General features: G+C 43.6%; 1 protein-coding gene across 3 annotated transcripts in view; it reads left to right on the top strand.

The window, feature by feature from the left end:
* Positions 1-8,688, top strand: part of LOC122544212 — a 52,074-nt gene extending 43,386 nt beyond the window's left edge. For all 3 annotated transcript variants that reach the window (XM_043683288.1, XM_043683286.1, XM_043683287.1), the window contains exons 12-14: positions 3,579-3,812; positions 5,339-5,361; positions 7,978-8,688. In XM_043683288.1, coding sequence (XP_043539223.1) covers positions 3,579-3,812; positions 5,339-5,361; positions 7,978-8,206 — 486 coding nt within the window. In that variant the 3' untranslated portion in view covers positions 8,207-8,688. The remainder of the gene's footprint in view (positions 1-3,578; positions 3,813-5,338; positions 5,362-7,977) is intronic.
* The last annotated feature ends 4,245 nt before the right edge of the window (positions 8,689-12,933 follow it).

The following is a 12,933-nucleotide window of genomic DNA, read 5'->3' as shown; positions in this document are numbered from 1 at the left end:
AAGTTCGGCACAACATCGTGGGCCGAAGGGCCTGTTCTGTGCTAAATTGTTCTATGTTCCATGTTCTATGTTCTATCTTCACCCTTTCTTAAACTGTTGGATAATATTTATAACTTTGCCTTATCCAGATTGGCTAAATATCTTTTGGGAATGTATTGGAAAATAACGTGAAATTCTGCGATGCAATCAACATGTCTACTGATGCTTCCTCTGAACTTCTTGTATGAATACGTCTAGTCTGTCAGATTTATAAATCCTTGTTAGAAACGAAAATCGCTTCTCAATAATCGCTCTAGACAAATTCAGGAAAACAAAGTTTTATTAGCAAGTCTGCAGAGTTGGGCACCCTTCTGAGAAAAAGGCGCCCCGAGGCTAACAAAGTTTCTCATTAAATACAGCACAAGTCCCTCCCCTCTTTGGCTCTAAAGAGTCACAAGGTTCACATTCTAAACCGTTCAGTATTTTTCCATTCTGTACCCTTATCACAAAGTCTGCAGCAGATGTCTCCGGGTTGTTTTTCTACCCTGTAGTCTTATCAGTCAAGGACTTATTCTTCTCTGTCAGAGTTAGTGGTCTTATCAATCAAGGACTTGTTTTTCTACTCTGTCAACGTGAGTGGTCTTATCATTCCGTAGCAGCAGATGTCTCGTCCTTTATTATAGAGAAGCATGTTTTACCCTACCCCTATGGCTCTATTCCCCTTAGACTTTGGGGTCATGCACATCTCAGTTGTTTGTACCAAAATCGTCTCTCACATAAACGATTCATAAGTTTCTAATTGTTTCAAGTCCTAAGTTTCAATTCAAAATATAGGCTTCACTACTATCCACAGTTTTGGGCATCCGTGGTAGATTTTGGAATGTAACACCTGTGGATAAGGGGAGGGGGGAGGAACTACTGTGCGTGGATAAGGTGTGACCCAAGGAAGAACTGATTAAATTTTGGATAAAATTCAGATGCAGGTCTTGGAAATACTTACTTAAAAATTGGGAGGCGGAGTGGCGTGGTTTTGTTTGTTTGATTTTGAATGGTGTCAATTATCATCAAATATCATGCAGTGTCTTAGCCTGAACAGAGTTTTCAGAGCAGGTTATTAGATGTGGAATAACTTGCAATGCAAGAAACTCTGCAATGTATCTTAAACAGTGAAATGCGTAGGATTGTAAGTTCTATGGGATGAGATGTTAATTGGAAAGGTTTTCATGTTGTGTAGTTCAAGCTGAATTGAAGTTCCTTCTCTTGTAGAAAGGATGATATTCAAGCAGTAACTTCATTGGTATCTCCACTTAGAGGGAAAGAGCAGTGACGTTCTGCTGAATTTGTCCTCAAAGCTTATCCAAGTTCAGACACTTTTTAAGTTATGTTTTCTTTATTTGATTCTAAATTAGTGTGAATTGCACTGTACACGGATGGTACACACTTTTCACCGTATTTTATGTTGAATACACGTGACAATAAATTTCTCAAACCAGACTGTTGTGTTTGGTTTTGTGCACTGCAAGTTAGGAAGGATGTCACTGCATCAGGGAGGGATGTATACAGAAACCTGCTGTGAAAACTCTGTCCAGGCTTTGGCAGCTAAGATGATTTGTGAAGATGGATCAAGGGAGAAGGACATCTGTTGCGTGGTTAGATCTGAGCAGAGAGAAGATTCGGTAGAGATTTCATTGAGAGTCTTGGACAGGGTAGAGAGATAACAGCTGTTCCCCGTGGTTGAAGGGTTAGTAGCAAAGGGGGCATAGTTTCAAGATGAAAGGCAGGAGGTTTCAAGGGGATTTGAGGAAAACAGTTTTCAGCCAGAGGGTGGTAGGGGTATGGGATGCACTGCTGGGAGGGTAGTTGAGGTGGGAAACCTCACAAACTTCAAAACATACTTGGATGAGAACTTACAGTGCCACAATATTCAAGGCTATGTGCCTAGTGCAGGTGAGAGGGACAACTGTAAAAATTAAAGTAGTTTTTAACAGCACAGATCTGATGGGCCGAAGGTCCTCTTCTCAATTATATGATTCTAATGAGGTGTTCAAAGTTATGAGGGGCCTGGACAAAGAGGAAATGGAGAAATGAAGAAGGTTTAAACCAGAGCGACTGAGTTACAAGGAGAGGCTTAATAGGCTGGGGCTGTTTTCCCTGGAGCGTCAGAGGCTGAGGGGTGACCTTATAGAGGTTTATAGAATCAAGAGGGGCATGGATAGGGTAAATAGACAAGGTCTTTTCTCCATGGTAGGGGAATCCAAATGTAGAGGTCGTAGGTTTAAGAGTGAGAGGGGTAAAGATTCAAAAGAGACCTAAAGGGCAACTTTTTTCACACAGAGGGTGGTGCGTGTGTGGAATGAGCTGCCAGGGGAAATAGTGGAGGTGGGTATAATTAGACCAGATGCATGACTAGGAAAGGATATGGGCCACACGCAGGCAAATGGGACTAGTTCAGTTTTGGGGTACCTGGTCAGCATGGACAAGTTGGGCTGAAGGGGCTGTTTCCGTGCTGTGTGACTCTAGAAACTGATTAGGATCTGGAGTGCACTTCCCGAGAGTACAGTAGAGCTGCTTCAGCGACCGTCTCCAAAGGAATTGGTTCATTAGAGAGAAACCATGTTGGGGTCCCAGGAGAGGGAGTGGGAATGGCTGCATTGTTCTTACAAGAGAGCCGGCACAGACAGAATGGGCCAAGTGGATTCTTTCAGCGCTGTAACCTCCTTCCCTGATTAGAGTTGGTTTTCTGGAGCAGGTGGGACTAGTTCCTCTTTGTACCTTTTAATCAACCCATTCTGAAGCACGGCTGAACACCTCTAGAGCACATGGCATTGGAACCTGGACCACTTAACTCAGAGATAGGGACATTACCACCACACCACAAGAGTCCCTTAACAAGTTTTGATTTTTTTAAAAAAAAATGATTCAGAAAGATGTTGTGAAACTTGAAATGGTTCAGAAAAGATTTACAAGGATGTTGCCAGGGTTGGAGGATTTGAGCTATAGGGAGAGGCTGAACAGGCTGCGGCTGTTTTCCCTGGAGCGTCGGAGGCTGAGGGGTGACCTTGTAGAGGTTTACAAAATTATGAGGGGCATGGATAGGATGAATAGCCAAGATCTTTTCTCTGGGGTTGGAAGGTCCAGAACGAGAGGGGCATATGTTTAGGGTGAGAGTGGAAAGATATAAAAGAGACCTAAGGGGCAACTTTTTCACACAGTGGGTGGTATGTGTATGGCCAGAGGAAGTGGTGGAGGCTGGTACAATTGCAACATTTAAGGGGCATTTGGATGTGTATCTGAATAGGAAGGGTTTGGAGGGATATGGGCCGGGTGCTGACAGGTGGGACTAGATTGGGTTGGGAAATCTGGTCGGCATGGACGGGTTGGACTGAAGGGTCTGTTTCCATGCTGTACATCTCTATGACTCTATGTAATCTATTCTTCCTCATCAGTCTGGTCAGAGATGTTATTCCACAGCTCTGGAGCAGTGGGATGTGAACGCTGGACTCCCAGTCTAGGGGTAGGGACACTACCTCTACACCACAAAAACCCTACGGGGTGCACTTCGATGCCTGACTAACCGCATGTGTTGTCCCCATGTTCAGGTGGAGATCGCTGATGCCAAGGACAGGGCAGAAGGTCAGATCGACCGCCTGATCGAGTTCCTGCAGAACGAGAAGGAGCGGTTGATGATTGACATGCAACACGTCGGGAATGACCACCTCGATTCCATCCACGGCCTCCAGGCACAGGCCATGCACAGGCTGGAACATTGCGAGGATACCATCCAATCGTTCCGGGAGGCATCCAGGCTTCGGGACGACTTCGAGTTTGTCAGAGTATGACATTTCTGATTCAATCACTGATTGAGTTTTCTGCTCCAGTTCCTTCCTGTGCATTCCTCCCTCCTCCCTCTCCTCTAGGCTATGTATGACTCGTCTTTCTTGCTCTCTCTGCATGAGGGTCTTGTGTGTGTATGTATCACCTGCCACCGAGTTTCTCCAGTCGGATTGTTTCTGCTGTCTCTCTCTCTCTCTTTCTCTGTGAATGTGTCTGCCTGTTTTGTGTGTGTGTGTGTGTGTGTGACAGAGAGAGAAAGACTGTTATTGCTTGTCTTTATGTTTCTGCTGTGTTTGTATCTCTGTGAGACCATTTTCCTGCTGTCTGTTTGTCTCTGTTTTTGCTGGCTGTCTCTCTCTGACTGTACCTGTTTATTTCTCCTGTCTCTTTTTCTATCTCTGAGATTGTGTGTTTGTTTCTGTCTGCCTCTCGATAAATGTATCTGTATGCTGTCTATCTGTGTGACTGTGTCTACATGTCTGTCTGTCTCTCTCTCTCTGTCTGCTGTCTCTATCTCTGTTACTGTGTCTATGTTTGTGCTGTCTCTGTCTCTGAGAGGCAGACAGACCATCTCTGTCTATCTGTGTTTCTACTATCTCTTTCTCTGTCAGACTGTCTCACTCTGTGTTTCTGCTGTCCCTCTGTGACTCTGTCTGTCTCTATCTCTGTGAGACTGTGTTCGTCTCTGTTTTTGCTGTCTCTCTGTAACTGCTGTCTGTAACTGCTGTGTGTCTTATCTCTGTGAGACAGAGAAAACACATCTAATTTGTATAACCCCTGAAGTCTAAGTATAATTTTTGTAAACCTACACTGTACTCCCACCAAGATGTATATATTCTGCCTAAGGTGTGGTGCCCAAGTGGGATCCAAACACGGTTTTGTATAACTACAGCATAACTTCTGCATCTCTGTACTCTGAAGAGTAAATCACCCAGACCCATTCCATACACCTATTACAGTACATTACCTCTGACTCATGCACCTGACCTACACATCCCTGAACATTACGGGCAATTTAGCATGGCCAATTCACTGAAGCTTTGCACATCTTTGGACTGTGGGAGGAAACCGGAGCACCCAGAGGAAACCCACGCAGACACAGGGAGAATGTGCAAACTCAACACAGACAGTCACCCGAGGCTGGAATTGAACCCAGGTCCCTGGCACTACGGAGCAGCAGTGCGAACCACTGAGCCATTATGCCACCCCAATTTAACTTCAGTCCATTGAGACTGTCAGTCCCTGATCTACCCTGTGGGGAACATGTCCAACATGAGGATTTTTATTCTTGGGTGTGTGAAATTTCAATTTCTCTCTGTATGTATGTTTGCTAGTGTGCATGTGTAAATGCTCGAGTAGTCCACAGTTGGCACAAGCATGCTTATGTATGAGTGAGTGCAGGCATAAGTTTGAGTGCTATCATGTACACGTTGAAGTGAGTGAGTGTCAATGTTAAGAGAGGGGAGTGTGTCTGTGTGAATCATTCCAGGTCACAAATGGTCATGTACTATTCTTTGTGTTCCAGGGTATGATGGAGTTCATGCAGAGGTAAGATTTCTAATGTACATGTAGGGAATAAAGGGAATATAGTAAAACCATGCTAATTCGAATGTCAGAGGTGGTGCTTTAAGATAGAAAAGGTAACCATTATAAAACCTGATTTGCCTGCAAGTTTGTTTTGTGTTGAAAAAAAATGAAAACACAATGACGCAGCAACAATGTAAGAATTTAAAGTCATAGAGATGTACAGCACGGAACAGACCCCTTCGTCCAACTTGTACGTGCCAACCAGATATCCTGAACTAATCTAGTCCCATTTGCCAGCACTTGGTCCCTTTACACAACTGTTGAATAATGCTGGGATCTTGTTCTAGAAAAGCTCAAACACCTGTGTCTGCTCAGCATATGTTGCCTTTGATTGAATCCCATTGTCTGTGCAGTTTTGTGGTGCAGGGAGGGATTGTGATGGATCACAGCTGCTTTCATGCGGGCAGGGTTTCACTAGACCCTCTTCCTTCCTTCTCTTAAAGTGTTTTGTCCACTTTTCTAATCCACACTTCAAAAATGCTGAAACATCAAAGGGCAATCTGGTAAAAGATGGTAAAGCAGAGTACGGATTTTAGTTTTATTTATTCACATGATGTGTGCATTGCTGCCCTAATTGTCAACCACATTACTGAGGATGTGGAGTTACATATAGGCCAGACCAAATAAGGATGGCAGCTTCTTTCCTAAAGAATATTAGTGAACCAGGTGGGTTCATTTAAATGTTCATTGGATAAACATATGGATCATAATGAAACAGTGTAGGTTAGAGGGCTTCAGATTAGTGGGCGGCAGGGTGGCACAGTGGTTAGCACTGCTGCCTCACAGCTCCAGAGACCTGGGTTCAATTCCCGCCTCAGGCGACTGACTGTGTGGAGTTTGCACGTTCTCCCCGTGTCTGCATGGGTTTCCTCCGGGTGCTCTGGTTTCCTCCCACAGTCCAAAGATGTGCAGGTCAGGTGAATTGGCCATGCTAAATTGCCCGTAGTGTTAGGTAAGGGGTAAATGTAGGGGGTATAGGTGGGTTGCGCTTCGGCGGGGCGGTGTGGACTTGTTGGGCCAAAGGGCCTGTTTCCACACTGTAAGTAATCTAATCTAATCTAATCTAATTAGTTTCATAGGTCAGTGCAACATTGAGGGCCGAAGGGCCTGTGCTGCATTATAATGTTCTATGCTCCTCCTTATTGAATTCATATTCCAACATCTTCCGTGGTGGGATTTGAACACGTGTCCCCAGAACATTACCTGGGTCTCCAGATTAACAATCCAGTCATAATATCGCCAGGCCATTGCCAAGTGGCATTATCATTATCAGTATTAAAGATCTCTCCTGGTGCCTCTCATTGGAGGACTTGGCCCAGACCACCTCTGTCGGTTTGCCTGTGATTTTGGGCTCCATCAGGGTCTAACTGTGCTCCAGTTTTGCTTGGTGTGGTCATGTGACAAGCACACGAGGCTGACAAATCCACAATGATCAGTTTGAGACTTTGGTTGATCACGGATATCCCTTTTTTTCTGGATTTCCTGGTCTGCTGGTCGGAATGACTGGCTGACTCACTTTGGCGCAACTGGCGATTTGGCAACTCTGAATGTGACTCATCGTGGTTTCACTGTAATTTGACACAGACAAGCAGAGAATATCAGGGATTGTGATAGTTAGGAATAGTTGGGAATGTGAGAGAAACATTGACAATGAGAGGGAATTTAGGAATTAGAGGGGGAATAATAGACCCTGGAATGTGGGAAGTGGATGAGCACCAGTTGACTGCAGGGCTTGTTTGAGACTTAGAGTGCCATCAACAATGTGGTTCAATAACCTTTCTGATTGAAGTCACCATGAAAGCCCTGCTGCCTCAACATTTCCCTTTGCCTGAGGGCTGGTAACCATCTGGTTAAACTCACCACCAGTCATGGCTGTGTCTCTCTCTCTCTCCCTCTCTAAAGGGAGAGCATCTTGGGAAAGTCAGATGGACAGGGATCAGGAATCTCAGGCGGATGGAGAGGGATTTGGGAGAGTCAGATGGACTGAGATTGGAACAGTCAGACGGACAGGGACTGGGAGAGTCAGACACACGGACTGGGGAAGTCAGATGGACAAGGACTGGGAAAGTCATATAGACATAGACCGGGAGAGTCAGACTGTATATAATCAAGAATTGGATTCTATCAGGCAGACAGAGAGAGATTTGGGAGAGACAGATGGAGAAGGATTGGGAGAGTCAGACAGAGAGGGATTGAGAGAGACAGACAAAAAATGGGAGATTTAAACACAGAGGGAAAAGCAGCCTTGTCAAACTTTTATCAGTTTTGTTTTTAACTGAATTCAAATTCTAAGACTTACATTGGAAACTATGAGTGATGGGGATTGGGAGAGTTTATTGGATTGGAAAGGAATCCCAGGGAAAAGCCAGCACCACTGCCAAACACCACACAGCCTGGGCCAGTGATAGACAGAGTTTCCAAATAGATTGTCCCAAACAGAACAGGATTCTGAGATCAAATGACAGCATGGAGAAGATGGGCAAAATGACCTGTTTCTGCCAGGATTAGGCACTGTATGTAGTTATTACATTTCTAAACACCATCTTCTCACTTCCTTGTTTATATCTGATCCTACAGGATGGAAACACTGATCATTTCCCCAGATGATGAGATTGTTCAACCCAGCCTAAATTTTGATGGGATTCCTTTACCTTCAGTCCTTCAAGCATGGAAAAATGAGGACTTGGTGGAAGAAGGGGAGGAGGAGGAGGAGGATGACAATGAAGATGAGTTGTCTGTCAACGATGATGATGAAAATGAGGATTTTTGTCAACTTCAATCTTTGCGTTACTCTGGTTTGGTTTAAGTTTAATAGAGGAAGTTCATTAGAATTTGAAACAGGCCATTTGTGCTCAATGCAATATTTCTGTGGTGTAATTTTTATTTGATTTGATGTGAACATGAGACTGCTGCATCCCACTGGGGAAGGTTGTGTAATATTCAATTTCATTTCAGTCCATACTCACGGACAGCAACACTTGACAAGCAGAGAATATCAGGGATTGTGATAGTTAGGAATAGTTGGGAATGTGAGAGAAACATTGACAATGAGAGGGAATTTCAGAATTAGAGGGGGAATAATAGACTGATGAGGAGTTTAAAAACATGCATATCACACAGTGGCAGCCAATGATCAAACATATGCCCATGACACACAACAGCATTACCATCAATGAATCCTCCACTTAGCAATGTCCTGAGAGCGACCATTGAGCAGAAACTAAACTGGATTCATCGTGGGTGGCACAGTGGTCTGCACTGCTGCCTCACACTGCCAGAGACCTAGGTTCAATTCCCGCTCAGGCAACTGTCTGTGTGGAGTTTGCACATTCTCCCCGTGTCTGCGTGGGTTTCCTCCGGGAGCTTCGGTTTCCTCCCACAGTCCAAAAATGTGCATTTTAGGTAAATTGCCCGTAGTGTTAGGTGAAGGGGTAAATGTAGGGGAATGTGTTTGGGTGGGTTACTCTTCGGAGGATTGGTGTGGACTTGTTGGGCCGAGAGGTCTGTTTCCACACTGTAGGTAATCTAATCTAATATAACTGTGTGGTGTTAGGCAGCCGGTTTCAAAACAGTTTCTACCCTACTGTTGCTAGATTACTGAAAGGACTCACAAACTCTTACCATTGATCTGTACCTGTGTTTTTGTTTCTGCCGCTGTTTACCTATTATTTACTTATCTATGCTACTTAACTCTGTGATCTGCCTGTATTGCTCATAAGACAAAGCTTTCCTTGGTACATGTGACAAAAAATTCAAATTCACAATTCAATTCAATATAAATGCAATGGCTATAAAACATGTCAAGGCCTGGGAATCCTACAGCAAGTAATTTGCCTCCTGTTCACCATCAACAAGGGGACAAGTCAGGAGTGTCGTAGTGTCATACAACATGGAAACAGACCCTTTGTCCGTGCCAACCAGATATCCTAAACTCATCCAGTCCCATTTGTGATGGAATACTTCCCATTTGCCTGGATGAGTGTGACTCCAACATTCAAGCTCAATATGATTTAAAGATAAGTCCTTTTGATCAGCACCACATTCATTAAGCTAAACGATCACCCTCCAACACCAGCACACAGTGGCAGCAGTCTCTACCAAACTATAAAATTCACTGCAGCTATTCACCAAAGATCCTCAGGCAGCACCTTCCAAATCCACAACCACTTCCATCTAGAAGGTCGAGGGCAGCAGATACATGGGAACACCACCCCTGCAAGTTCCCCTCTGAGCCACTCTCCATCCTGATTTGGAAAGTTATCGCCTTTCCTTCAGAGTTTTTGGGTTTAACTCCTGGAATCCCGTCTCTCAGGGCACTGTGGATCTACCCATAGAACGTGGTGTGCAATAGTTCAAGGGGCAGCTAAGAAGAAACAAGAAATACTGACCTTGTTAGTAATCCTCCTGTTCCGTGAAGGAAAATATGGAAAAAGGTGGTGATGGTAGCTCAGTGGTTAGCACAGCTACCTCATGGCACCAGGGACCTGGGTTTGATTCCAGCTTGGGTGGGTTTGCTTTGGGTTCTATAGTTTCCTCCCACAGTCTGAAGATGTACACGTTAGGGTGGATTGGCCATGTTAAGTTGGCCATAGTGTCCAGGAATGTGCAGGTTAGGTGGATAAGCCATGGGAAATACAGGGATAAGGTGGGAGGCTGGTTCAGGGTGGAATGCTCTTCAGAGGGTGAATTTGATGGGCCAAACAGCCTGCTTCCTCACTGTAGAGGTTCTATATTTCTATGATTTTTAGTGACTTGGCTTTTGTTGATGGGGAAAGCTGGTGGAGAGAGGAGGTAGAGAGGTGGTACAGTGAGTCTTCTGGTATCCTGTGTTTCACTGGCAGGTTCCAAATACCTGATGACTCACAGCCAGTCTTTAAACTGGTTGTGATTGCACTGTGTGAATTATTTCCAAAATCAACTGAATTTATAGGACGACAATGCAGACTAGGATTTGCTCAATCATGGGTGGTTTGTGAAGGACCTCAAAGACACTATAGTTTCTACATGGAATTACAGGTGCTCCAAACAGGATGGAAATGGGATATAATGTCATTGTGAATCTGATGTGGAAATATTTTGTTTTCATCTAATTGAAAATGACCTTATTGGTTGTATATTGTATCCTATCACGGCTCTACCTCCTCCCATAGACTATTCATCCTCCAACATATCAAGGTGTCCACCCTACCCATTTTGGTTCATCACAACAAGTTTGTGCAGCATAGGGTTTTAGGGCATATACATGCGCCATTAGGCCAAACCAATCCATGCTGGTATTCATGCTTGCCTCCTTTCTTATTTAAATCTCCCACCCTGACAATCTATTCTCATCACCCTCACTGTTTCCACTTCAACCATTCCCTCAGGTAGCATGTTCCACATTCTCCCAGTCTCCATCACAGGACCATTCGGTCCATTGTGTTTACACCAGCTTCGCACATGAGCATCATTACCTACTGCCAATCTCGTGATATTTTCTAATGTCGTTGAACTTTATTTCTATATATACAATCATCCCATGCTGTCCCAGGCAGCGTGTTCTATACCGCAACTACGAGCTCTGTGAGAAAACTTTTCCTCTTTCACATTTGCTTCTTTTGCAAATCGCTTTAACTCTAGGTCCTCTGCTTTTTTATCCTTTTCTAAGCACAGTTAGCTTCCACCCTCACCTACTCTATCCAACCCCTTCATTATTTTGAAAACTTCTATCAAATCTCCCCTCAGCCATCTCACAGGGAGAGCAGTCTCAGCTTCTTTGATCTATCTTCATAACTGAAGTTCTCATTCCTGGATCCATTCTTGTAAACTGTTTCTGTGTTGTCTCTGATGTGTTCACATCCTTCCCACAATAAGGCATTTACAACTGTACACAATATTCCAACTGAGTCTAACAAATGTCTTGTATAAATTTAACCTCATATCTCTGCTCTTGTACACTGAATGCTTTAATGTATTTCTCAACCTATCCTGCCACCTTCAATGATCTGGGTAAATATAAAGTTTCTCATTCCTGGATCCATTCTTGTAAACTCTTTTTGCATTGTCTCTGATGTGTTCACATCCTTCTCGCAGTAAGGCATTTACAACTGTACAGAAAATTACAACTGAGGAGTAACAAATGCCTTGCATAAATTCAGCATCACATCTCTGCTCTTGTGCACTGGATGCTTTAACGTATTTCTCAACCTGTCCTGCCACGTTCAACGATCTAAGTAAAACAATCCAGGTCCCCCCAATCCTGCACCCCCTTCAGAATTTATATTGTCCTTCGATGTTCTTCCAATCAAAGTGCACCACCTCACACTTCTCTGCATCAAACCGCATCTGGCGGCACTACAAACATGTCAATATCCATCTGGAGATTCACATTGAAATCTTCAGAGCTTCCAATTGGTTCAATCTGCAAAATTTGAACTTGTCACTTCATATCAAGATCCAGATCATTAATCTGTAGCAGGAAAAGCAAGTGCCCTAATATTGACCCCTGGGGATCTTCACTGCAAACCTTTCTCCAGCCTGAAGAACATTCATGAACCATCAGTTTAAGAATTTTAGGTTTTGTTTTCCAGTTAGGAGCTCATCCTTTATTCTCTCCCTCTCACAGAGGTTAACTGGCAATCAGAATTTTGATAATTCTGATAAATGTACAGCAATTGATCAATCTTAAAACAACATTTTTATGGTAGTTAGTGGAAGCATTGAAATGAACTCGCAACAAATACAAATATTAGCTTTGAATGATAACAGCAGATTATCAAAACAAACAACTGATAAATAAGATTGCAACAAAAGAAAAAAACGTTTCTGTCATTTTATATCATTAAGAGTAGTTGGTACTCAAAGAATGAGTGATTGTTCCTGTCAGCATTTACTTTATCATTCAGAACCACTTGGGAGCCAACATGTTCAAAGATGATCAGCTGTGTGCCCCAAGGAGCAGTGCTGGGTTCACTGCTTTTTGTCATTTATATCAATGATTTGTATGCGAACACAGGAGCTACAATTAGTAAGTTTGCAGATGATGCCAAAATTGGAGGTGTAGTGGTCAGTGAAGAAGGTTACCTCAGAGTACAACGTGGTCTTGATCAGATGGGCTAATGAGCTTGGGTGTGACAGATGGAGTTTAATTTAGATAAATGTGAGGTGCTGCATTTTGGAAAAGCCAATCATGTACGCTTAATGGTAAGGTCCTGGGGAGAGTTTCTAAACAAAGAGATCTTGGAGTTCAAGTTCATAATTCGTTGTAAGTGGAGTCGCAGGTGGATAGGATAGTGAAGAAGGTGTTTGGTATGCTTGCCTTTATTGGTCAATGCATTGAGTATAGAAATTGGGAAGTCATGTTGCAGCTGTAAAGTACATTGGTTAGTAATGTTGTAATGTTTACACTTTTGTAATGTTGCGTTCTATTCTGGTCTTCCTGCTACAGGAAAGGTGCTGTGAACCTTGAAAGGGTGCAGAAAAGATTCAAGGATGTTACCAGGATTGGAGTGTTAGAGCATTAGGGAGAGGCTGAATGGACAGGGGTTATTTTCC

Source organism: Chiloscyllium plagiosum, chromosome 47 (genome assembly GCF_004010195.1).
Source record: "Chiloscyllium plagiosum isolate BGI_BamShark_2017 chromosome 47, ASM401019v2, whole genome shotgun sequence".
NCBI classification, from domain to species: domain Eukaryota; kingdom Metazoa; phylum Chordata; class Chondrichthyes; order Orectolobiformes; family Hemiscylliidae; genus Chiloscyllium; species Chiloscyllium plagiosum.
Note: the sequence above shows the minus strand (reverse complement) of the source record. Positions and strands in the feature narration are given on the sequence as shown.